General features: G+C 48.6%; 2 protein-coding genes across 2 annotated transcripts in view; one reads left to right on the top strand and one right to left on the bottom strand.

The window, feature by feature from the left end:
• Window positions 1–19,747, top strand: part of fmn2a (formin 2a) — a gene marked incomplete at its 5' end in the record, with an annotated part of 62,291 nt that extends 42,544 nt beyond the window's left edge. Inside the window, 5 exons of the mRNA XM_083650690.1 lie at window positions 920–1,012; window positions 5,625–5,676; window positions 16,730–16,879; window positions 18,818–18,899; window positions 19,182–19,747. Coding sequence (XP_083506816.1) covers window positions 920–1,012; window positions 5,625–5,676; window positions 16,730–16,879; window positions 18,818–18,899; window positions 19,182–19,208 — 404 coding nt within the window. The 3' untranslated portion in view covers window positions 19,209–19,747. The remainder of the gene's footprint in view (window positions 1–919; window positions 1,013–5,624; window positions 5,677–16,729; window positions 16,880–18,817; window positions 18,900–19,181) is intronic.
• A 1,082-nt stretch (window positions 19,748–20,829) lies between these two features.
• LOC310788928 (gremlin-2-like) overlaps window positions 20,830–27,500 on the bottom strand; it is a 9,093-nt gene continuing 2,422 nt past the window's right edge. The window contains exon 2 of the mRNA XM_083650516.1: window positions 20,830–22,386. Within this exon, the coding sequence (XP_083506642.1) occupies window positions 21,792–22,385 (594 nt within the window). The 5' untranslated portion in view covers window position 22,386 and the 3' untranslated portion in view covers window positions 20,830–21,791. The remainder of the gene's footprint in view (window positions 22,387–27,500) is intronic.

Raw genomic sequence — 27,500 nt, 5'->3', positions numbered from 1 at the left:
CTGCTAAACCAATCAGCTCTCTGATCCGTGTTGTCTCGCCAAATATTGTTTTTCCTCTAACGACAATCAATCATGATGTGGCTGCTCATTATTTGCTATTCATAAAAGCTGAAGTTGCTCGCGGGGGAAATGGAACTTGCGTCTGTGTTGCCGTCAATGGCAGTGCCACATGATGATGGTGCTCCATAAATGCCTCATCACATGCTCTCTACCTGCAGGGCTCTTCTTCGTCAGCTACAGTAGCGCCGAGCGAGCTGAGCGCTCTAACAGACGCGGCTTCGATGACAGTTCCCCGAGGGGGGTTCCGATAGGTAGGCGGCTCAGAAATGCGCTTTGGGCCCGGGCCCGAAGGACGTCAGCGCGCGCCGCGGCGCAGTGGAGCTAGCTCGCTTCTGTAGCTTCAGAGGAGGCACCAGATGGTCTACGAATTAGCATTTGCCCGGTCCCCACCTCCCCGTTCCCCATTTCCCCCACTCCCTGAGCCCCTCGTGGCCCCTCCTCCTCCTCCTCCTCCTCCTCCTCCTCCAAGGCCCTGAGCGGTAAGAGTTGTGGAGCCCTCACGGTTCAGATAGAGCGTGACTCCAGGGTTCTCCCGGGATCAGAGCACAGGGCCGGGCGGAGTTCCTCGGGGTGTCTTATTGGTTATTATGGGTCATTAAGGCTTTGCTGCTGGCGAACACTTATTCAGCAGAAATCTATCGTGATGACCCACAGCACAATGAAATAGCCTACTGTCGTTTATAGTGTGGATTTTTGCCGATTCTGAAAGGGTGAACTCTAGTTGAAACATTTTGAGGATGGGAACAGAAACAAAGTATACAGTATAAATGAAAAAATACGTCATTAAATTGCAACAAGAGCTGCTGGATGAGACACTAATGTAAAACCTTCTTCTCGTGATCATCTCTTGTTCCTCCAGCGTGCTCGGCCGAGACGGAGAAAGTGTGCAAGGTCTCCTCTGAGGAGAACCTGCAACCCTTCAAGGAGAAGATGGATGAGTTCCTGAGCCAAGGTGAGCCCATTTTCAGAATCCGTAGTCTACAGTGATATACGGCACACTAACCTGAACATTCCTCTACGTGTGAGAAGAACATCTGAAACGGATCATTGATAACACGCTAGAAGAAGAGGACCACTGCAGATGTATTTCCAAAATCTGCGTCATGCTGTTGTTGCCGGTTGATATACACAAAGAGCATGCTCCAGTGTGGTTTCCATAGGGACCTCTTGTTTATCTCAGGGTGTGTTGAATAACTCACAGCTATTGTTTCAGCTACGTCTATCTGCTCTGATGGATGAGGAGCTCGCTTGGTAGCCGGGGTCTTTTATCTTCACCTCTACCTTATAAAACAAACTGCATCTTGTTCTGCCTCCATGGGGGGATGATCATGTGGGTTATGGCCGAAGGTGAACCCGCGCCGTGCAGCTTGTTCAACTGACTGCTGAGGACAGGACTGAGTGTGCAGCGGGGAGGCTGGAGATAAACCCCGTGCTAAAACCATGACTCCTCAGGCACATGAACTCCTTCTCTGAGCACTGTTAGATCCTGTTATCTTCCTCTACAACTACGTGTCCTTGTTCAAAGTGCTTTTGTTGCTGCCTCAGTTTGCTGTCCTAGAATATCCTCCAAGTAGGGCTGCACGATATTGGATTTTTTATTTATTTATTTTTTGGCCGATATCCGCCGATATTTTCCAACTCTTTCGGCCGATGCCGATATATCCACTTATTCTTCCTATCTACAGAACAGTACTTTCAGAGAACATCAAGTCTCTCCTGGAGTGGAATGAACACATTATTATGCTGGCCTAAGTCTTATCGTGACGGCCCACTGGCAGATGCAGTCATAAATACAATGCTTTTCAAAAAATGTACACATTCACTGGGCAAAATAAGAAAACGACTTCAATTTAGACAACTTAGACTTGGTAAAACATGCTATATTTTTGACATTTTCTCTCAAAGCAAACTGTAAGATTCATCCTACTTAAAGGAACACTCCGCCCATTTTCAACCAGCTTTGTATCATTAGAACATCAGTAGTATATCAGAAAACTGTAAACGGTTTTGAAGTCTGTCATTTAATTTGACAGTTATTGAGTGTTAAAGTGTGGACCAGTGACATCACTGGTCCACACTAACTCAAATTAATAACTCATTAACTCAAATCAACTCTCAATAACTGTCAAACTATTCATCATTCATCTAGTTTGACTGTTATTGAGAGTTGATTTGAGTTAATGAGTTATTAATTTAAGTTAGTGTGGACCAGTGATGTCGCTGGTCCACACTTTAACACTCAATAACTGTCAAATTAAATGACAGACTTCAAAACCGTTTACAGTTTTCTGATATACTACTGATGTTCTAATGATACAAAGCTGGTTGAAAATGGGCAGAGTGTTCCTTTAAGTGCATCCCGACCTCCAACGGTTAACTTTTTTCCATCAGGGAGATGAATGGAAGCACCACCTTGCCTCCGTGTTCACCCTTTCTTTCTTTCTTTCTTTCTTTCTTTCTTTCTTTCTTTCTTTCTTTCTTTCTTTCTTTCTTTCTTTCTTTCTTTCTGTCTTTCTTTCTTTCTTTCTTTCTTTCTTTCTATCTGTCTTCCTTTCTTTCCTTCCTTCCTTCCGTCCTTCCTTCCTTCCATCCTTCCATCACTCCTTCCCTCATATGAGGAAAGCAAATAAACACTTCACAGTGAGGTGTTTAGTAAGAGGGCTGTTAAAACAGGGATGATGTATTATGGGTTGATGATGAATCTACCCACAGAGTGCTTCCTCTCTCCTCCATATGCCATATTTGTTTTCACTCCACCTTGTTATAGCTTATTGTCCTCCTCCTTCATCCCAGATCACTTCAGCAGACATCATTAGCCCGCGGCTAAAGACAACATTTCTGCGGTATTTTAATCCCTAGCTGCTAATTCTTAAGTAGGCTACCAGTCATTTAAATTGTAACATTTTCACCATACTATCATTCACTGAAAAAGGCCTTCATGAAATGTATACTTTTATTCTAGAGCTGCAACGATTAATCGATTAGTTGAACTATTTTGATAATCGATTCATTGGTTTTATTTTATTTTTTTAAGGGGGAAAAAAATCTCTCATTCCAGCTTAAACGTGAATATATTCTGGTTTCTTCCTCTATGACAGTAAACTGAATATCGTGCGGTTGTGGAAAACAAGACTTATCTATTTGAGGATGTCATCTTGGCGCTTTGGGAACACACTGAGCGACATTTTCCGCCATTTCCTGACATTTTATAGACCAGACAACTAATTGATTAATCAGGAAAATAATCTAGGAGATTTATTTGACAATGAAAATAATCGTTAGTTGCATGCCCCCGGGCTATTCTATTCCACGTGCATCGGTTATGGGCCTGCAAAAGTCCGTCGAAAATGTAGCAGTGTTTATCTGTCATGTCTCGCAGACATCATACAAGCATGCTTTTATCTCCATAATCTGACATATACAACAATATTGATATACTGCGATCCACTTCAAAGGTGTAAGACTTAGTTTGTTATGCTTGTTTTAACATAACAAGCCAAATGTCAGTCTTTGCGTTGCGTTGGCTTTTGAGGCTGGCTGCATCCAGTTGACTGTGACCAATCTTTGTGAAGGACCCGGCTCACGGGGGCCTCTTCCCAACTGCTTTTGTATTCAAATGAGAGGATAATATATAGCATATGTTCTCTCCGCGGTATCGCTCACTGTCCTGGAGTTGCATTTTTACAGGAAGTGTATAGATGAAAGCATCTCTCTCTCCCAACGTCCATTCTCTCTCTCTCTCTCTCTCTCTCTCTCTTTGAGAGAAATACGTGCTCTCTCGCTTTGATGCAAACGACAACGTTTCTCCCTCCCCGAGCAGAATGTGTACGCGCCGCGCGGCGTAAGGTGGGACATGTGACTCTCGGACGGGAGGCTCCAGACTGGAATTCTTGGGGTGCCTCCACTTGCGGTGGTGAAAAAGAACAACAGCCTTAAAATGTCTTATTTTTGTTATTTCTGTAATTTCTCAAAAACCCCGGGGTTAAACAGTTTCTGGCTCCACAGTTTCGACCGCTTTTGTTTATTTTCTGACCATGAAACTAACCACAGAATAACAGTGGGAGCGGACTTGTTGGAGCTCCGCTGTTTGGTCTAGCTCGATTCTCCCCGCTCGCTTCACAAATTCTCATGCATGCGAGGCTTTGATGGAGCCTCTGTGACTAGCGGGAGAGCACTGGCCATGTGATAATCTGTTTCTGATGGACGTGGAGATTAGCAGGGCCGATGCCGTGCTCTCCCGACTACAACCCCTCGTCGGTTAAGGACGTCTCGTCGGTTAGCAAACGTCGTCGGGGGGAAATGTCTGTTGAATTAGTGTCAGAAGTTATATTGATCTTCTAATAGTTCTAGATCTTGAATTTAGATCGCTCACAAGAACATCTGAGGTCATGTCCGTGGAAAAAGCACGGTCCTGATATTGACGTGCCCCATCCATTTTATTTATTGATATGTCATCGTTTATTGTTTGAGAGGGCCGGAGAAGACGGTTGGCTCCAGAGTGATTTAGCACCCTGAAATGGTAAAGAATGGAGATGGTCCCATGAGATCCATGAGAGATCCTTAGATGTCGCTCTGGCTTCAATTACACGTAGCAATCAGACATTCCCGGGATGAGAGCAGGATAGAGATCTGTGCCAGGAAAGATTCCCTTTTCCGTCGACTGTCATGCCTCGTCTCGGAAAGCCATAAAGAAACCACGGGTCATTTCTGATCATTTGACAGTTGGCAGCAGTGGCTTACAGATTATTGACTTCCATGCTATACAGAGAGAAGCTGCCTGAGAGAGAATTTAGAATATAGCCTTTGGACCATTATACAGCACAGTGATCATATGAAGATAGAGGGGCTGGAAAACTCTTGAGTCCGACGTATTACTGAAAGCAATATGGTTTTCCCAAAGATAAGGAATGAAAAATATGCAGCTGGATTGACATAATGATGTGTGTGCTTTGTGATATTTTGGAGAAAATGTGGAAAATCGGCCCGTGAGTTCGGAGATTTGTTGAGGAATCGCTTGTGGCATTTTCCTGACTGAGGCTGTCACATCTCACTGCTGTTCTCCTATATCTTCATTTATAACACAGTCAAAATGATCCTGATGACCCACCGAGATAAGTGTTGCGGCCTGCTGGAAATGCCTACTAATGTGTAGCATATAGTCTCTCTCTCTCTCTCTCTCTCTCTCTCACCCTCTCTCTCTTTCTCTCCCCCTCTCTCTCTCTCTTGATTCACCCTCTCACTCACACACAAACACTGGCACGCACACGCACACAAACACCATCCGTCTCCATTCGAGGTAACCTTACACAAAGAAGCACTTGTCCAGCAATCTGCTGCAGTACTCATTTGTCAACTGTGTAACGTCGACAATCCAACACTCAATAACCCGGTGGTGGCGGCACACCGTTGACCTTGTAGATGACTTGTTGCTGTAAGTAATGCTGACGTGTGGAATCCTCTTGTATATACAGTACGCTACAGTGTGCTGCGGAGGTGAAAGACACCTATCCTGTTTCTGATTTTGCCCCTCACCTTCATCAAAATCCCCCCCTTTTTTTTTGCAGCCAAAACAGACCTGGCAACACAGGAGAAGCGGCTGGCAGACACTCAAAAGATGTAAGAGCCTTTATATTCCTGTGATTCTCAACCTTTTTCATATTAACTCATTGAGTGCCAATGACGTTGATCGGCGTCAAATCAAATAGTAACGTTGAGTGCCAATGACGTCGATCGGCGTCAAATGCGTTTTTTGACGGTGGGACGTGGATCAAAGCCTCATGCATCTCCTGTACAAATATTGGAGCTATTGAAGGTGTATAACCTATTTTACGGACCCATTAGGTGGCGACAGTGCTCTCCAGATTAGAGAAAGGTCAGGAAAACAGCAGGAAAAAGCCGTGATGAAAGAGAAACCGATGCATGCTGCAGCCAGAGCCATATAGATTGCTCTGGCTGGAGCCAACGTTAGCTGCGAACAGCAGTCAATCCGCGCCCACAACTGAGCCCCTCTGTCTCTGCTGCATAGTTTCTCCACACAATTAGCCGCCAGAAAAGCAGCACCCGACGCCGAAGGACCAAACGATTCTCAGCAGTCCGGTTTGGCTTTTCGGTGGCGCGCTGGGAGCCGGCGCACAAAAACGGAGCGCTCTGAAAATAGACGCTGGGTGCGTGTTAGGCTGTGTGTTAGTGTGGGGAGGAGTTTGCAGCTGAGGGGGGGAAGAGGGGGGTGGGGCACGCAGGGCACCACACAACTACACCACGTCACTACATCAGAAAATATTAGCTTCAGAGTCAGTGAATGTTCTTGAAATGCTTCATTTCACAAAAGGCTGAATATCTCAGCTTCTAATTTGAAACGTCTGTTTTTGCTGAAAACAACCTATCTTCTCCGGCTGATAACTAAAGAACGGAAAATGGTATCAATAAACTTTTTTTTGCTGATGATACAATAGAGTCTCCTCGTTCTTTGTGCGTGTTCGGTGTTTACATAGTAATATCACACAATATTCTGTGGGCCTCGAGAAATCACTGAAAACGCTCTGAAACTCTGGCACTGGGAGCGTCCGTTCTCCAAAAGTGGCTGGCACTCAATGAGTTAATGACCTCTCATTTAGTCCACATTATAAATACATCTAAATAATTTTATTGTTATGATTTTGTCCAGAATTCCATGAGTATTGTATAGGTACTGTAACAGTGAAACTATGATCAAAATAGTCGTTATTCTACATGATCTGTGTTCATGAATAATATTGCTGAGCAATTAATCAATTTGCTGGGGACCCCCCGTGACTCCCTCAACGACCCTTGCTGGTTCCCTGGACCCCACATTGAGAACCACTACTTCGTATGATGGTTCTTTGTAGGGGAAAAAAAAATGGCCTCGCGGAGTCTCTTGAAGGCTTTTTTCTCGTATTCCTGCTCAGGTAAGCTGTGAAGCCCAGTTGTGAATTGGAAGAGGGAAACACAACACGGGGATAACACCATACAATACAGTTTGGATGTGATATGTTTTCCTCTCTGCGGCGACGAAATAGAATCTCGCCGCTTTGTCAATATTTAGGTCTCCAGGTTACTTCAGTTACAAGGTGGGTGCAGGTCGTCACGCGGGGGGCCTTATAGGTAGACGGGAGGCCCCCCTAGTGCCGGTGTCTGTGTTGTTTATCTAAGCAGAGCACGAGTAGACAGCCCTGGCTCCAGGCTTCTGTTAACACTGGCGAGGAATGTGTTCCTCCAGCACCACTCCAAACAAAGAGACCCCAACCTGTCCGCTGTATCGATCATACCGCCAACGTTTGTCACTTTCACTTTGCCCTCTCCTGCCTGACGCACTCTCTCCCCCGTCTCTTGATTTGTCTTTGTTTTCCTGTTATATTCCCCCCCCTCTTTTTTGATCACGCCCCCCCCCCTCTCTCTCCCCAATAGAGATCAACAGTCACATGACTGTGACATCACGGTATGGAGAGGCAAAAGTGAACGTCACTTCCTGCTTCATCACTGTACCAGAGATTTTCATCCGCCATTTATTTTCTCATAGACATTTTCGTAAAATGCCTATAAAAATAGTTTTACTTCGTTTCGAACTCAAGCTCTCACTAGTGCCTACTTCGCTGCGTACGCAGCATTATGGAAGACTGTCATTTTTGCTCCAAAAATTACTTTTACATTAAAACCTGACCACGCCCCTTTAGGTGACGTGGTGCCCCCCTGGGCTGACTGGGCCTCCCACCTCGCCCCCGTGACTACGTCACGGCCAGTCACCCCAGGGGCCGCCACTCTTCGCTTCTTCCAGCCAGCAGGAGGACGTCGTTTTCTTAAGCTCCACGGTTAGCTCGAAAGTCAGCGCTCTTCAGAGTTTGGACAAATAGACTCGCTCCGGTTAATTTGCCCGCCTTCGAGAGGTTCGCGTGGATGAGATAAATCAGGATTCGGGGACCCGTTCCTGTTCTCTTCACCAGCGGCATCGGATCAAGTCATCCAAGCTAAGAGTATCTTCTTGCTAACTGTTGTTTTATAATACTGCCGCTGCGCAGTGCTGTATCACTGTCGCCGTACAGTGTATGTATTGACGTTTCCCCGGCTGGGTTAACGTTTGTTTGGCTCGAGCGCATGACTCTGGTCTGCACTCATAACTTTTAGCTAGGTTGCACACGTGCAGAATAGCTTGTACCGTCAAGCAACTAGAACAACAGGCTATTTAGCACAGTTGTCACAGTTAGCTAGCTTGCATCCGTGCTTGTACTACTGTTGCTAGGTACTGTAGGCGCCAGCTACTAGCTTAGCGCGCGCACGTTTCTCCGGCTGGAGTAACGTTAAATAGATAGCTAGCTAGTCGTCTCGTGCAGCTAGCTTAGCACTCCAGCATCTTTACCGTTGCAAGCGACTGTAAACAGTCAGCTTACACGTTAACTCCCGCTAATTCTTGTACAGTCGGCGGATCTTGTTAGCGGGTTAGCTCCGCTCTCTCGCACAATGAACCGGGCGGCTGACATGAGACAGAGGGAGACAACCAAGAGCTGTGTTAGCTGTGAGGCTACTTTGGCGATCCAGGACCGCCACAGCCAGTGTGTGTTTTGCCTCGGGCACAACCATGCTAGTGACGCCCTGTTGAAGCCAGACTTCTGCCGGGCATGCGAGGGCTTTACCCTGGCCGTTTTACGGGAGAGAGCTATGCGCTTTGTCCAGGTGGGCCCGCGGCTTAGCCACGCACCTCCCGAGGGAGGCGCGTGCGGTGGGTCTGACCGCTCGGAGGAAGAGGAGTTGCCTGAAGAGCAGGGCTCCCCGGTCCTACCCGAACGGCAGAGTTTGAACTGGGGGGACGAGCCCATCGACCCTGTGATAGAACAGGGGGGGTTTTTCCCCTATGACCCCATCATTCCCCACCAGAACGCCCCCCAAGAGGAGTTGTCTGGCGGGGAGGATTGGGACCGCGCGACCGCGACCACCTCTCTGTTAGGGACCCGTTCGGAGGCTAGCCTCAACGAGCCCTATCAGAAGCAGTTTCTGGGGGTAATGTCTAGGGCTGCAGCCAAGCTTGGCATCGCTCGGGCCGAAACACCTCCGCCCCCCGAATCAGTGCTGCGGGGTTGCTACTACCAGCCGCTCCAGGCACCACAGGCACCTCGCCCGAAGCCCCGGCTGCCGGTCTGTATAGACGTGGTTCGCGCGGTGCAGTCAGGATGGGAAAGGCCTCAGGAGGCCAAGCCGCTCTGCGCGGGCATGGCTCCGTGGTCGGCCTTAGAGGGGGCGGATAAACTCGCGTTAACCGCGATGCCTCCTATCGAGGACATGGTGGCCAGACACCTGGCCCCTAACTCAGCGAGGCCTGCTTTGCCCTCTAAAGCGTGCCAACTTACAGCCAAGTTGGCCGAAAAGGCGTACTTGGCGGCGGGGCAGTCCGCCGCCATGACCAACAACCTGGCCATTCTGCAGGGCTACCAGGCGGTGCTCCTGCGGGACATGCAAGGTGACCCTGCCCCTGAGCTGTTTACAGAGCTCAGGATGGCCACGGATTACGCCATGCGTATGGTGGACTGCCTGGCGCAGAACAGTGGGAAGGTCATGGCCTTCTCTGTTCTCACCCACCGCCACCTGTGGCTAAATCTTACCCAGCTCCCTGAGCAGGATAAGAGGAGGCTGCTGGGGGCTAAGATCTCCCCGGGGGGCCTGTTCGGCTCCTCCGTGGAAGACTTGGCCCAGCGGTTGGAGACGACTAAGAGGGACTCGGCGGCGGTCCGCTCCTTCTTGCCCAAGCGGGCGAAGGGGGAGGACCGCCGGTTCCAGGTCCAAGCGCGCGCGCAGAGTCGTCCTCCGGGGCCTCCGCCGCCGCGGACCGCCCCGCGTCAGCGGCTACAAGTCTCACCGGCTAGAGCGCCCCCAGTGGATGCGCCCCACCCAGCCGCAGTGGGCCCATCATGGGTCCCACGGCAGACCAGGGTACGCGGCCCCCGCCCCCCAAAACGAGGAGGTGCGCGGGGAGCGGGTAACCAGTCCCGTACTTAGTCACCTCCCTGGGGAAGGGGGGGGGCTATGAGCCCACCGTCGTTGGAGCTCAGCGCTCAACTTCGGTCTGGGACTCAGCAGGGGGAAACCCAACCCAGCTCGCCAGGGCTTGGCTTCAGGGCCAGCCTTCGGCTTGTAGCTTTAGGGACAAGCCCACCGTCCTCGGTGCCCAGCGCCCGAGCCCGGTCGGGAGCTCTCCTTGGATCGCTTATCCGCCGTCAGGAGGCCCCCGGGACAAGCCCACCATCGATGGTGCCATGGGCCCATCGTTGGTCGGGAGCTCTCCTGGGGACCGCGCGAGCGGACGAGCCCGCATCCCGCGGTCAAAAGAGAGGCCTGCCTCCTTACGCCCCCCAGCCGGCGAAAGCCGCACGGCTGGGGGGTTTCGCCGGTTCAACACGCTCACAGGGCACGTCAGTAGGCGGAGCCCGCGTAAGAAACCGGCAGGGGGGCTTAGCCTCGTTGGTCCCGCCCCCCCCTTTTTCTTCCCCAACCAAAGCACCGGGTCCCCCGGTGCCCAACAATATACTAAACAGACCATCGTTGCCCGACAGGCTCGAGGCCTGGGAGCGTCTGTGTTCCCCGTCCCCGTGGCTGCGGCGCACCCTTCGGAAGGGTTATGCCATGCAGTTTGCCAGGGCCCCACCCAGGTTCGACGGGACCCACGATACGGTCGTGGAGGGGGAGTTTATAAACATACTCCACAAGGAGGTCATGTCGCTCCTCGCCAAGGGGGCGATCCGCTCGGTCCCCAAGGCAGAGGTGCGCTCGGGTTTCTACCACAGGTACTTCGTCGTGCCCAAAAAGGACGGCTCCATGCGTCCAATTCTGGACCTCCGGCGCCTCAACAAGACGCTGAGGAAGCTCCCGTTCCGAATGCTCTCTTTTCCCCACCTCTTCAACGCGTTGAGACAGGGGGATTTCTTTACTTCCGTGGACCTGAAAGATGCGTTCTTCCATGTCCACGTGGTCAAGAGACACAGGAAATACCTGAGGTTCTCCTTCCTAGGGAAGGCTTACGAGTTCTGTGTCTTGCCTTTCGGCATGTCATTGAGCCCGCGAACCTTCACGGCTTTCGTGGAGACGGCCTTGGCTCCCCTCCGCGCGAGAGGGGTTCGCATCTTCCTTTACCTCGACGACGCTCTTATTGTGGCCGGCTCGAGGATCGAGGCCATGAAACATACCAAGGTGGTGACCGATCACCTGCAAACCTTAGGGTTTATGGTGAATTGGAAAAAGAGCTGCCTCGCCCCAGAACAGACGGCGATCTTCCTGGGGCTCGAGTTGAACTCCCGGGCTATGCGAGCCCGCCTTTCGCGGGAGCGACAGGCGCGCACGGTGCGGACAGCGAGGACATTAAGTCGATGCTCCTCGGTGTCAGTGCTTCAGTGCACAGTTATGTTGGGCCTGATGGCCTCGGCGCTGCATGTGCTCCCCCTGGGGAGGCTACACATGCGTCCGTTCCAGATCTGGTTCCTTGCGTTGCGCTTGGATCCAGCCAGGGACCGTCATCGCAGGGTGCCTATGACAGGTCAGGCCCGCCTGGCTTTGGCCATGTGGGCAGACCCCCGTTACCTATCGAGGGGCACTCGATTGGGCCCGGTCCCGCTCAGGCTAGTGATTCGCACCGACGCCTCCCTCTGGGGTTGGGGTGCGGTGTGCGGGTTTCTGTCGGCGAACGGCCGGTGGGAAGCCCAGGAGCATCGCCACATAAACGTATTGGAGCTGGAGGCGATCCGCCTCGCTCTGCTTCATTTCCAGCGAGTCATACATGGACGCCATGTGCTGATTCGCTCGGACAATATGGCGGCGATCGCCCACCTGAACAAACAGGGCGGGGTGCGGTCGAAGGCTTTGAACCGGTTAGCGGCGGAGATTCACCTGTGGGCGTACCCCCGTCTCCTGTCAGTGTCGGCGGTCTTTCTGCCGGGACGGCTGAATTACGGCGCCGACCTGCTGTCTCGAGGCTACCCCCGTCACACGGAGTGGTGCCTCCACCCTCAGGTGGTGGAACAGATTTGGGCCAGGTTCGGTCGTGCCCGCGTCGATCTCTTCGCATCGCGGCGCGCGACGCACTGCCCATTGTGGTTCTCAATCCAGGAGGACAGCCCCCCGTTGGGACACGACGCGTTGGCGAACGCGTGGCCACGGGAGGGGCTCTATGCGTTTCCACCGATCCCCCTGATCCGTCAGGTGTTGGACAGGGTGAGGGAACAGCGTCTCCGGCTCGTTCTAGTGGCCCCGTTCTGGCCCAGGCAGACGTGGTTTGCGGACCTGGTCTCCCTGGCGCAGGGCCCGCCGTGGGCATTGCCGGTGCGGGCCGATCTCCTGTCCCAGGCGGAGGGGGAGGTGTTCCACCCCTCCCCAGGCAGGTGGAAACTAGCAGTCTGGCTCCTGAACGGGACCAGTTGCTAGCACAGGGCTTGCCTGACAATGTGGTGCGCACTATTCAGAGTGCTAGGGCCGCTTCGACCCGCACCCAGTATGCGTACAAGTGGCGGGTTTTTTCGCGATGGTGCACAAGTAAGGGTGTGGATCCAGTGAACTGCAGCGTGCGTCCAGTTCTCTGTTTCCTTCAAAGCTTGCTTGACGCGGGGCAGTCCCCGCAGTCGCTTAAGGTGTACGTAGCCGCGATTTCGGCTTGCCACATGGGGATTGAAGGGACCCCCGTGGGGGTGTGCCCTTTGGTCTCGCGCTTCATGAAGGGGGCGCGTAAACTGCGCCCGCCGGTGCGGTGCGTTTTTCCCAAATGGGACCTGGTTACGGTGCTGGACGGGTTAACGGGTCATCCGTTTGAGCCCTTGGACTCCGCCGATTTAAAGGTTCTGTCCTTAAAGACTGCGCTGCTGCTGGCCTTATCGTCAGGGAAGAGAGTCAGTGACCTGATTGCCCTCTCGGTACAGCAGGCCTGTATGGTTTTTGGGGACGATGGGCGCAGGGTTACGTTGCGACCTAACCCGGCGTACCAGCCCAAGAATATTAATGCCAGCTATAGGTCTATGGTAATAGACTTATCGGCATTCTGTCCCCCGCCGTTCAGTTCGGGTGAGGAGAGACGTTTGCACATGCTGTGCCCCGTAAGGGCGCTCTCGGCCTATGTGGCTAGGACGCGCGCTTTACGCATTACAGATCAGCTGTTGGTTTGCTTTGGGCAAAGGGCCCAGGGCGGACCCCTTTCCAAGGATCGCTTATCACACTGGATAGTGGAGGCGATCGCGTTGGCATACTCTGCCGTGGGCAAGGTTCCCCCGGAGGGTATCAAGGCGCATTCTACGCGAGGTGTTGCGACATCCTCTGCGTTGTTGCGTGGTGTGTCGGTGAAGGACATGTGTGCCGCGGCCTCATGGTCCTCTCATCACACTTTCGTCAGGTACTACAGTCTCGACGTGTCCGGTTCGCAGTTTGCGCACGCGGTGCTGTCGGTGGCAAGGAAGTAGTATCGTTGCCACTCTAATATGTCAGACGGTTAGGCATAAACGTTGCCATATGGCCGTGGTTCACCGGTGCCTTTCGGGTCGCCCTGTGGGGTGCTCCCGGCAGCAAGGTCGGTTGAATGGAGGCACTAGTGAGAGCTTGAGTTCGAAACGAAGTAAAACGTTAGGGTTGTGCTACAACCCAGGTTTTACGAGTGAGAACGAGAGCTCTCACTACCCAGCCTTGCTGCGTCGATGCGTCTCTGGGTGCGTCGGATCTCAGCTGGCTGGAAGAAATGAGTGGCGGCCCCTGGGGTGACTGGCCGTGACGTAGTCACGGGGGCGAGGTGGGAGGCCCAGTCAGCCCAGGGGGGCACCACGTCACCTAAAGGGGCGTGGTCAGGTTTTAATGTAAAAGTAATTTTTGGAGCAAAAATGACAGTCTTCCATAATGCTGCGTACGCAGCGAAGTAGGCACTAGTGAGAGCTCTCGTTCTCACTCGTAAAACCTGGGTTGTAGCACAACCCTAACGTTTTACTTGGTCAAACCAAACGTGGTTCAGCAATATCTAGAATCGGGAGAGACCATAGAACATTTCACTCGCTATTTTTATAAGCATTTTTACGAAATGTCTATGGGAAAATAAATGGCGGGTGAAAATCTCTGGAAGTCACGTTCCACTTTGGCTCTCTATCTCCCCGTTCATAGTCTGCAATGAGAGTTGGATTATTAGCCATAATGTCATAACCAACCAAAGTAGACTCACCACGGGCGAGCTGGTTGTGAAGCAATGGTAGATGTTCCTGGAGAAGCCACAGATCTGTATAAACACGATTTCAGACGGACAAGTCCGTCTTTATTGTAACACGATTACACATCAACACATGCACGGACGGCCACAAACACACACATGCTGACGGTGGCCGGTGAAATTTGTCCTCTGCATTTAACCCATCCTGGCTTGTCCTTTCCTCCGGGGGGCAGGCCAGGAGCAGTGGTCGCTTTTCTCGTACAGCGCCCGGGGACCGACTTCGGATGTTGTCGTCACTGGTCGGATGACGATGACGATCTGATCTTCTGCATGTTCTTAATGGGGGAGGGGGTTATATACGGAGGAACCCCCCTGGGGGAGCACGGGGAGAACATGCAAACTCCACACAGACAGAAAGGCCCTTACGACGAGATACCCCACCTGGGCAGTAGGCACTGAAGATATGGGGGGGAACACAACCACAGCGCTCACAGTGTCCCAGGCGAGAATCGAACTCAGGACCTTCTGACTGCGGGGCGACAGCTCTACCACTGAGCCACCGTGCCCCGTGTATGATATCATCCTTGTTTATTCTTTAAAAAAAAGCATTCGATTTCATGGAGGAGTACGTCGGCGCAGCCTAGCATAGAGAATCAAAGGAGTCAACACGTTGGTGGTGGACTGGGGAGGTGGGTGGGGCGAAACAACGCTCCAGAGAAGACGATCAGCCCGAGATGCACCAATTACTGAGATGAACAACCCAGAAGAGGATGGTGACGTAGAAGCCTCGGCTATATATACTACGCCCGTCCTCTCCGGTGATTGGCTCAGCAGACGTGGTTGGACAGACGTCATATTTGATGTCATATTTGACAGATGTCATAGGCTAATTGGATAGTGAGAATATGAAGGAAAGGAGGCGAGGACGCATGGGGGTGATATAACGTAGGGTGACATAACTGGGTCTTCATCCTTGAAACTCTGTCAGAGACCCCACTTCAATCATGAGAGACCAGTGGGTAAGATTTAACAAGCAAGCTTTATTCAGCGAATGGCATGGCAAGTTTGGCATATGACTCCATGATACGATGATGCTCCTCTTGTGGTGAGAGAGGAGGGCATCGGCGCACACTAGGATAGAGAATCCCCCAAAATGCAGAACTTATTTCAGTGGCTCCAAATTGCCGATCTGGGGAGATTTGTACTGTAGACTTAGCACACGCTTCCTCCGATACATGTGAAGTCACCAGCCACTTCTTTTCACCTGACAGCCAGGAGATTCACCGGCAGGACGTAGCACGTGGGAGGATCACGCTATTCCCCCCAGTCCCCCTCCCACCTGAACAGGCGCCCTGACTGATCAGAGGAGGCGCCAGTAATCAAGCTACAAAAGAGAGCCATACGAATTGTAAACCATTCAAAATACTGCGACCCAACAAACCCACTCTTTATTAAATTAAATACCCTTAAATTTGAAGATCTAGTTGACCTCAGAACCTCCCTTATACTATACAAGGCACATAATAACCTTCTTCCCATCTGCATTCAGAAATTGTTTTCACCCCAAGTCAGCCGGTACGAACTAAGGGGAACCTGCATGTTCAAACAAATGAGAGTAAGAACAAACTTAAAAGTAGATGCATCTCTGCGATGAGTTGAAATTGTGCAATTCTATCTGTAAATTCAAAAAATAATAAGAGCACTTAACAAATACAAAAAACCTTAGTATGAACAAGTACTTAAAAGCTATCATTAGGGCTTCTACGATCTATTGCAAACTTTCCTCCTCGTTGTTAACTGATTCTTGCAACTATCTTATTTTTTGTTTTGTTTTTATGTAATGAAATGTAAAAAAGGGTAGGCATTCATAAGCTGCGGCTTCAGCCTACACCTTTTCGGTCTCCTACATGTAAACGCACATTATTACTGTAATGCATTTATGTGAAACTGACAAATGGGCCGAAATAAATTATTTACTTACTTACTAGTGCAGCGACCAGGACACATTTCCACCCGCAGACATGGCCAATTGTGCCTGTATGGACGCCCGACACAGGGACTCGAATCTGCGCCCCTCGTGTTGCTAGATACAGGATCTACCGCTAGACTACCCTTTACTTTACTTTACCCTCTATTTCCAACATGCACAGTAGGCTGTGTGCACGACCACATACACATACAGTACATGCACGTTCATGTACATATACTGTACAGTACACATACATTTAGACATACACACATACGGTACACAAACTTTGCAACAATGAATGCATTGTGTTCACTGATTTGCTCTGAAATGATCAGTCACCATTCCTTTGTGTTTTTGCACATTAACATTTAAGAAATCCTTTGGGGAAAAAATGCTTATTTTCCAAGATTAACTTTCACTTTTAGAACATTTTGTAAAGCGGCCAGGTTCCACCAACGAATCAGTGTAGGTTTCTGTAATCTCCTGTTGTAATATTTTGGTCCTGAAGTCATGTTTTTGTTCTCTGGCCACAGCTTCTTGGAGTTGAGCGTGTTCTTCTCGGTCAGGCCCAAAGCGGGAGAGAAGGAGGTTTCTCCAAACACTTTCTTCTCCGTTTGGCACGAGTTCTCCACCGACTTCAAAGACCATTGGAAGAAAGAGAACAAACTAATGTTGCAGGAACGGTGAGCAGATGTCGGGGAGACGTAATCCCTTCATTTCCTATTTCAGTTGAATATGACTTGATACTTGTTGGAAGATTCCTTCTTCTGACACCACGCATCACCCCACTGGGCTAGTATGGAATCCTGCTACATCTTCATCTAGGCCTTTTTCATCTGAACTGTCTGTCTGTGTCCTTGGGAAGGTTAGACCACGATTGTGTCCTATAAAATATTCCAAACGCTCCAAAGTCCCTACATTTGGAATTCTACCCAGGCATGAGTTTCCAAACCATTAATAACTTAAGAGTACATCTCGTGCTCACTGAAGATGCTATCGGATTTATTCAAATTCATGGAAGGGAACAGAGTTTAAATGACCCGAAACGTTCTCCTCACCCCAGTAATGAAAAGAACACATGTGAGATCCAGTTAGCTTCCAGTGGTTTGATGAATATAAAGATACTAGTGCGTGTGTCAACAAAACGCAAATTGGTCCATTATGCCAAATGAAGATTGAATCATGATATGTATTTGTAAGACAGGCATAATGTCATGAGCTTTGCTTATTCAGTAGGGAAGAATCCAAACAAATTTGTAAGTATTAACTCTTTGCCCCTTGTCTCTTAGGCCAACATCCCAGTTCTCTCTCTCGGTCTTCCTCACCTGGTTTTTCTATTAGACTCCGATGGAAATGTAGATATTAATTTTCACCTGCGTTCATATGGAGCGAGCATGCAGCACTGGCGCACACATGACATCCAGCTAATGAGCTGCGGCAGGATACATGTCTCAGATTATGTGCTCGCCGTCAGTGCCAGCGCGCTGATCATTTTGCCTTTGTGAAGCACAAATGACTAGTGACACTGCTGGCTCTCCGCATGCAGTAGTAAACTAGAGTGAGTCATTTCAACGTAGGCGGACTGGCCAACTGACAAACCAAGTTTGTCCTGTCCAAATACCACATGGCCAGTCTGGACAGTCGAGCAGTTTGATTTCTTTTGTACTGTTTCACCCTATTTTATGGTAAACGACTGATTTCAGTGGTTTCAGCGTGTGTGTGCGCGTGTGTGTGTGCGTGTGTGTGTGTGTGCGTGTGTGTGTGTGCGCACACGCGTATGCGTGCGTGTTCACGTTCATGTGTGTATCGTAGTTGTACTTGCTAAGTAGTCTCTCAAGACTACAGCTCCCACAATTTACAAAGGCCTCCGCCAGTGCTAGTACTTGAGGGCTCTCGAAGTTGGTGAAAACAAATAAGGCAGGATATCCTGTCAAAATAAGGCGGGATATCCGCTCATTTCCCCACCTGTGATTGGTCAAATGTCCGGTGGCCTGCAGAAACCCTTCACGTGTCGCTGCTGCACATTGTCGGTAATGAGCCAAAGAAGGTCGACAATGTGTTTTGCAGGTATTTTGAGATTTTGAGTGATTTTGGTTACTTTCATGTCCGTAGTACAGTACGTCGTCATGGTGAATAATTATTTTCGTAAAACAAAAGGCAAAGTATTATAACGTTTGATGTGAGAGAGCTTTCACAGTCATTCAAAAAGTTATACTGTTTATCGGGGGGGAGATTCTAATTCGTGGAAATGTCAAAACAGGAAAATGTCAAATTCCCACTATGTGAAGAGTTTTTGCAGACCACCACACAAATACCATCAAAGGCAGGTATCCGCTCATTTCCTCACTTGTGATTGGTCGAATACCATCAGACTTCCTTCGAGGCTGAAGCATTTTTTTTTTCATTCTTTTTTTGGAAGATGACAACTTCCTCTGTCTAAATTTCAATGGGCGGGAGTACAGACTGTCTGTGGAAGAGATAGACTGGCTTGAGAGACTACTTGCTAAGTATCTGTGTGTGTGTGTGTGTGTGTGTGTGTGTGTGTGTGTGTGTGTGTGTGTGTGTGTGTGTGTGTGTGTGTGTGTGTGTAAGATGATTAATGGTTCGTCTTTTTTTTTCAGGGTCAAAATAGCAGAGGACTCCTTCAAGCAGGCCAGTCAGAAGGCCTCGTACAGCGTCAAACCTAAACACGCAACCGGAATAGTACGTGTTGAGTCTTCTTCTGTTTCCATTGATGAGCCTCCCCTGCACACCTCCCTCAGCTTATCCTGCCCTTTATATCTGCCTCTTTTCACCTGCGCCTCTCCTTTCTATTCTCTTCTATCGCTGCAAATCCTCTCCTCACCTGACTGACTCCGATCCATGCTCACACCTGTCTGTCGGCGTGTGAGAGAAACCAAACTCCTGGCTGTCTGCTACACACGTGACGATGACTGCCAGTGCCGTCGATACAATAACTCCGGCCCTGTTCTTTTACTCCCGCAGAAAGCCAAGCTGGGTCAGAAGATCTGAAGCGGAGAGAATGGAAAATGATCATCACCGAGGAGCATATTGCACAAACGCTGTTAGTACAATCTAACGTGGCCCATCAGTCATTTTTATGACAACATGTGTTTGCTTTTACTGTTTGTTTTTAATTGAGTCGGAGCTGTTGTTTATTGTGAGTGAGTCCAAAGTGGCTGTATTGCATTGAAAGTGCGATGAAAAAGTATTAACATTCAACAACCACTATTTGTTGATTTAGTCGAGTCATTTGCCAGAAAATGCTTTACAGCTTGAAATTTGTAGTCATATCCAAGTACTTTCGGAGCCACACGCAGTATGTAATGTATTTCCCTTTTTATTGCAATTTCCAAGGCCTAGTTTATAAGGAAAAGAAGAACAGCTACACACTTCCTCTGTACTGTACACCTCTGTCTCCCTCCATGAAGAAAAGCACAAGACTTTATATATTTATATATAGATGCCAGATAGCAAGTGCCTTAACGCACAGAGAAGTGGTCAAATGAGTGTTGCAGAAAAGAGCGTATCATTTTCAAACATATCATCAGTCTAGTCGAGCCAAACTTGTCTTACTTAGGATGAAACATGACACATTTACTTTAACTGAAATGATCATATAGACACTGCATGAAATAGGCCACGCCCATCACGGGGGAAAGCTCTCCATTCACTTCCACACTCCAGGGTCATTTTCCTTGAATTAAGGAAGTTGGAGTGTTCATCTTCCGTATATATGATCTTTGTGTGCAACACGTGACATAGGAGAACTCCAGGATTTGGTGGGAGTTTTTTTGTTTCCCCACGTTTTCGGCGTGGTTTCTGAATGATGACGCGCTCCGCAGTGTCTCTATAGTTTCACAGAGAGGGATGGCACTCAGTGTATCAGAACACATTCAATACAATAATAATTAAAGCTAATGTTTATCTTTTTCAATGTGGTTCACTACATGTACTGTATGCTTTTCTTAGTACCATCACCATGCATTTAAATAGTGTGATCTGAGAGAGACTTACTGTTCTTTTATACCTCAGTATTGTCATACTTTTTTATGTTTTACCTGTAACCGAATTAACGCGAGTCCCGAGTGATAGCAACCCTAGCGAGTAGGTTGGTTAAACTCACTCTCCAGTATTATTAAGGCCTGTTAAGCAGCTCCACCGAGGGAGCTAGCTCTCTTGGGATTTGCAGTTAGCGTGGATGATTTGCAAGCGGGAGTTCGGTGGATCGAATCCCGCCTCCACCCCTGGGCAAGTCCTTAAGTTGGGTGGTTGCCAGTACTGTCGACACAACACAGGTTGCATATTGTTAGCCTCATAGCATAATTGCCTATTTTGCCTATAGGCAATTATGCTATGAGGCTAACGATATGCAAAATAATGTGCAATTAGTGTTGCCTTTCCTATTGTGTGTGAATGTGATCTCAACTGCCCATTATCAACGTGCAATACCAACAATGTGTTTTTGATTGAATACCCAAATATATATTTATTGAATAAGATGACTTACATAAAATGTTAATAGCGATTCTGTTGTTGCTGTGTTTTCTTTTATCTTTCCAACCATAATATACTTGAATTGGTACAGAACAGCATGCACTTCAAACACCACTGTTGTTTTATATGAAATAGATTTAATATACTTTTGACATACATTCTTACACACATACATAATATATATATATATATATATATTGCATTGCACCACCATTACACATAATGCAATATAATTATTTATTGGCTAGTATATTTTGTGGCAAATGTATATGGCCAATTTTGTGCCCAAGCAGATAGATGCCACTCGCTCCGGCTCGACTGGCTGTGTTGCAAAAGTTTTTCTCTAAAGCTTTTCCTTGACATCAAATGACACATGACAGGTGACACCATAGACAATAAGGAAAAGTTACAGGATTAAAGTCACAATATTAAACCATACGCAATTTCAAGACAGTCTCTCCTTCAGATTAAAACCTTTATTGGCTACGTGGACTGTCTAATTGGATCCACTAGAAAAACATCTCTTATTACACAGTAGTAATTATGAGGACTTCCACTATTTGTTTTTTGGGGGCCCTCTCTAAGGGATTGCCTTTTATGGCCCCCCCCCCCCCCCAGCAGAAATCCACTATAAAATATTGAGCATGGCTCTTGGATAACTCCTTTATCACAAAGGAAACAAGACAAAATGAGACACCCAGAAACATACAGATCGTCCATCATGTCTTGTGAAATGAAACTATGAAACATTATTTCACTCCTTAGAAATAAGCGAGAGGAAAAACCGAGCTTGTCAAAGATCGCCTACTTCTCAAATGTCTGTTGCACATCCACTCTGACCAGTGCCTTTCAACAGTGTCTGTTGTCATTTGTCAAATTAAAAGTTTACAACAAGCCACCATAGCCGCCACAGTCTCTGATGAAGCCGAGGCTGAGCCATTGTTCGACGATGCCGGTTCCATCCCAAGGGTCATGTTGCAAGATAGTTTAGCTGGAGGTCCATCTCTGAGAAGAAATGTGTCAATCTCTGTCCGTGTTTGTGCTGACGCTCACATAATGTGATTTTATTTCAGTTCAATTAAAAAAAGAAAATCCTCCTCACAGTTTCCCATTGCTGCTCACATCCACAGACATACATCGGCACTGTTTGACCCTCTGCACCTTACGGTGTCTGAACGGGGGCTGCAGGCCTGGGCAGTCCAGCTGCACGGTGAGCTGTGTGACGCGGTGCGGCCTGCAGAAGGAGCAGGACTGGAAGGGCTCCTGGGCCTTGTTGTTGTTGTTGTTGCTGTGGCTTCTCCTCCCCGAGCCGGAGGCCGGACCTCGACCCGGGCCTTGGCCCGTGCTGGGGCCCATGTGGCGGGGGATGTAGAAGGAGTTGCACTGGCCATAGCAAAAGCGGTTGACCACGGTGCGGCTGCGGCAGCCCTCCTCGCTGACTGTCTGACGGAGGGGCTGCGTCTTGCACCAGTCCCTGCGGAGGTAACGGCGCTCCGTCACCACTAGGGCCTCCCGGCTGGAGGACAGCACCTCCGGCTTCCGGGGCAATAGCCGGTGGTGACGCTCCGAGGACAGGTTCCCTTTGGTCTTGTACGGAGAGGGGACGGAGCCCTGGGGGCGGAGCTTCTTGGTCTCTGCGGTAATGCAGAGCACCCCAGCCAATAGGACTGGGAGGATGATTCTCCAAAGCATTCTGGGAGAGGGGAGGAAAGAGAGACAAGTATGAATTGATGTGATGTTTTCACCTGAACCAAGTGTAAAAATGACATAGTAAGAATAGTGCGTATTAGGTGGCACATATCGACCCTGAAGCTGGTGTCAGACATTCAGGCAGTGGGGTGACGTTGGCCATCGTCGATGTCGGATGGCCTTCGCTCACGCATTCTAGCCTCGCGGGCATCACTGACTGAGGAAATGAATCCATCACCAGGGCCCCCCATTTGTCAGCGTCTCTGTGTCATTACGTCTATTTGCTTTCCTCTCGGCTACGCAACTCTTCCAAAAATAAACAAAGCGCCTGCCATCAAAGGAGACACTTAAACACCCATAACGAGAAGGGGAAGTTGATTTTATTGGTCCCGTCGCCGGGTAAAATAATTAGGCCTTTGCTTACTCTAGTCATGAACTATGCGGCAGATATGTAAACAGGCATTAGCCGAGGCCATCTGCATGTTATTAGGGGAAGAGATGGGGGGGACTCCCGAGTGGTACCCGTTGGGAATCCACTCTCTCCTGCTCTGTGGTCATATTCTACGGAGCTAAGTGAACTGAGACTGACCCATAATAATGGCCATAATGACCATAGCACTTTCTGTCGTATGCGAGCACAAGAGAGACACTGTGTGTGATCTATTCTAGAGGAATAAAGGCGTTTAGCATCCAGGCTCATGTATGTGTCTATTCTAGAGCAGTGGCTGTCAAATCCTTTCACATGAAGGACCCCTAAACGGACAAAAATTAGACCACAGACCCCCATTTGATAGGATAATTGTCCCACGGTTCACCCATATGATAATAAGATTGATGCTTTTAGATGTTTTATTAGAGAAAGTGTATAAAATCCATGACCAAAATAGTCATTGTGTTACTTACGTTATGGAATTATAGCCAAAATTACCCCTCCTTTTGGCTGGGGACCCCCTGGAATCCCCTTTAAGGACCCCTGGGAGTCCCCGGACCCCCATTTGAGAAACCACTGTAGAGAAATAAGGCGTTTAGCATCCAGGCTCGTGTCTGGGTCTGCGTGTGCGCTGTCAGTGTTTTTGCGCCAGCACATTTTTGACCGTCACTCAAGCATCTTTTCAGCAGATGTTGCTCCTGACAAGCATTGCATGACATCAAGTCAGAGGATCTGACCGAGAACCAAAACTGCCTCAAGGCCGTCGGCTGCTCCTTATTCACTGACTCGTCTTTGCTGTGCAAATTTCTACATCCTCCTCCTTTCTTCCTCTGCTGGACCTGGAACTCACTCTGACATGGAACAAATTACTTGATCATAATCCACTCCTCTTTTTTTCTGCCCTTGACCCTGGAGGTCACGCCAGCTCTGTCCAGTTACACAGGAGACCTCGCGTCTCTATATGTCTCCCTCCCAGCAGCGCTCTCTGTAAGCTACACAGCAGCTGTGTCTTTATGGACTTTGTCCACCTAACAGAGATGTCGTATGAATTCTACAGTCAATAGACCTCTGCTGTATTCTTCCACTATAGGAAATCCTGTAGTACAGTGCATAAAAGGTTTTAAGGGATGTACTGGAGTTATTCAGACACGGAATAACTACTTTATAGCGCAAATCTGATATTCTTTTTGACTTTGGTCTAAACGCATGGACCCCCCAATGGTTAGATTGTCGTGAGGAGATCAGACCTGTCTGTGCAATAGCAAGAAAGAAATTTAGCCATTTTCTTTTTGATTTTCTTTTTGCACATTCATCCAAGTAATCAGATTGAGGAACCCTACACTTGAATCAAGAGGTCAAACGACATTTTCCATCTCAGGATGTCGAGGAGAACGACTCATTGGCAAACGCGTCTTTTCGAAATCAACTTTGCGATGGAAGCACTGTAGCAGAAGCAATGGGTTTTTTGCCAAAGATAACTCTCCTGAAATATCTTCATCATGACTGCACACACACACACACACACACACACACACACACACACACACACACACACACACACACACACACACACACACACACACACACAGAGACAGACATGCAGAAATACACACACACACACACTGACGCACACACAGACAGACATGCAGAAATACACACACACACTGACGCACACACCATGCAGTTAGAATAACTGAACCAAAGACTCCCGCTGGGTCCTTCCACCACCTACTGCATGAGGGAGTCGTGACCCCACTCCGTCTTGCACTGATCTACCCTCCATGTAGAACACCGTCTCATTTATCTTTCGCAGCTACGTCTTATTCCTATCTAAATGGATGAACCCCCGGTCAGTCAGGCGAAGCGGGCGGTGCTTCTGTGTGCACGCTCCTTCTCTCTTCCCCCATCCCCCCCCCCCCCACGCTATTGGGCGGTTAAAAAGAGGGACCGCGTCCACAGGCTCCGGTGAGTTACAGCCAGCAGGGCCCCGCCCCGGGGGGGGGACTTTGCAGGGACGACCTGACCCACTGTGTACATAGGGCATGACGGATGGCCCATACAGTCAGCAGGCCTCGCTCTCCCTCTCCCTCTCCACTTCCAAACTGGGCTTAAGTATGATAGCGCTGGCCCCCGCCAAGCTATCCTCATCAATCTCTGCAGCGAGACAAATTGCGGTTTTGGGGTTGCGATCGGGGGGGGGGAGTGCTGATGTGGACGGGTGGGTGGGTGAGTGAGTGAGTGGGTGGGTTGGAGGTTAGTGGTTGTGGGGTTAGGAGATAGAAAGAAACAGGCTGAAGGAATGGTGGGGTTTGGCACTAGTGGGTAATGATAGTCTACAGGACAGGGAGACCCGCTGGGGAACAAAACCAAATCCACTGGAGCTTTTACGCACACACACACACACGCGCACGCACGCACACGCGCACGCGCACGCGCACGCACACACACACACACACACACACACATACATACATACATGCACGCACGCACGCACGCACACACACACACACACACACACACACACACATACACATACACACACACACACACACACACACACACACACACACACACACACACACATACACACACACACACACACACACACACACATACACACACACACACACACACACACACACACACACACACACACACACACATAGTACTCACAGTACAGTAAGGTGAAACGTGTTAACTGTGCAATAACTGTGTAATAACTGTCCCAAAGTTGTGTCTCAATAACTCAGTAACTGCTATTACTGTCTCATAGCTTTGCTTGTATAGACGGATAAACAACTGTACAATATCTGACTTATAGCCTTGTTTACAATCCAGTGGGGTTTACATATACTTGGACTGTACATAGGTACAGTATACAAATATCTTTTACATTATTCCTTTTCTTTTTCGTTTGTAACATTGAGAGCACCATACTCGGCCAATAAAGCTGATTCTGAGTCTGATTTATGGATATATGCCCTTCTCCTCCACTGTATAACTGTCAGTGTCAGCCTGGCCCACTCTCCTCTCTCTCTCTCTGTCTGTCTCTCTGTCACTATCTGTCTGTCTTTCCTTCACCAATCATCACAGAACGCCCGGAGACGGAAGGAGACTGCGGTGTGGTGTGTTAATGCTGAGACAGAACTGAACCGGACCTTTCTGTCTGCTAAACACTAATATTGTCCACAAACACAGCCTTATGTTTTACCAGAACCACAAATACTTGGGGGATCCGCTTCGCTGAACTGTGGCAGACCTTGGTTCCAAAAATTCAGACCTCTAATGAAATTACAAATACCAGAAATAAATAGCAGAGTCTGCTGAGCTAGACACAATCCTTTTTGTGAAAACAGCTATTATCATCAGTGGGAACGTTGTTATGTTTTGTTTTGCACAATGGCATTATAATACCCCCGGTAATGTTTTATGTCTGTGTGACAGCGGGTTTCCTTTTTTCAAAGTGAAATCAAAACAAACCCTGATCGACGTCTCCTGTCGAGCTGCGAGATAGTCAAAGTATTTCAGCGAGTCAGTAATTGAAAGGAGAATGTAAAAATCATTTCAAGACATTCAGATTTGCACACGGGGACGCGCACTAAAGCCCGAACAAAGCGTCTTCCCGGCATGTCTTCAAAGGCAGGTTAAAACAAACAGAACCTGATGCCTCAATTATGGGTGCGTCAGAAAGTCTCATACACAGACTGCTAAGTGCCGTTAATTACAGTAGAACTGCATTTAATTCACCGTGCAGCTCAAACCTCATTCACACATGTCAAGACACACACTGACTCACACACGCACACATAGACACACATAGACACGCACGCACACATACGCACACACACACACACAAACACACACAGACGCATACAAACACACATACATAGGATATAAAGAGAGGGAGAGGGAGAGAGAGAGAGAGAGAGAGAGAGGTAAATTAAATGTTTTCACTTGGAGTCAATTACACAGAGAGGAACCATGTCATTATCTGCATTTGTGGATTGTATTTTCCCAAACTGCACTGGGCTGTTGGCTCGTTAACAGTTGGGGGGGGGGGAACCTCCGTTCGGGGGCTTTGCTGTGTAAATGTGTCTAATGCCAGTATGGCCAGGAGGCTGCTTAAGGCACTTTGGCCAGTCATTTGTCACCACGATCTATCTCGGTAATGACTAGCAGCCCCCAGAGGCAAAGCTATGTTGGCAAGCAGGCAACTGCTTTGACCGGACGACACAGACACAGACACAGCTTGCACAGTAAGAGATGCTATGACATGGAGAGGGGAATCACCCACAGGCCCCGTGATACAATAGAGAGCCAAAGTGGAACGTCACTTCCTGCTTCAGCACTGTACCAGAGATTTTCATCCGCCATTTATTTTCCCATAGACATTTCGTAAAATGCTTGTAAAAATTGTTTTACTTGTTCAAACCAAACGGTTCAGATGTATTTAGAAACAAGAGAGATCGCTTAATATTTCACTCAGACCAAAACGTAAAAAAAATCTGGTATAAAGAAAATATTTTTCTTTTTAAGTTTTGGTCTGAGTGAAATGTTCCATGGTCTCTCCCGATTCTAAATATATCTGAACCATTTGGTTTGACGAAGTAAAACTCTTTTTATAAGCATTTTACGAAATGTCTATGGGAAAATAAATTGTGGAAGAAAATCTCTGGTACAGTGCTGAA

Source organism: Poromitra crassiceps, assembly GCF_964638095.1.
Source record: "Poromitra crassiceps genome assembly, chromosome: 14".
Lineage (NCBI taxonomy): Eukaryota > Metazoa > Chordata > Actinopteri > Beryciformes > Melamphaidae > Poromitra > Poromitra crassiceps.
The sequence above is the reverse complement of the archived record's forward strand: the minus strand, read 5'-3'. Positions and strand labels throughout refer to the sequence as shown.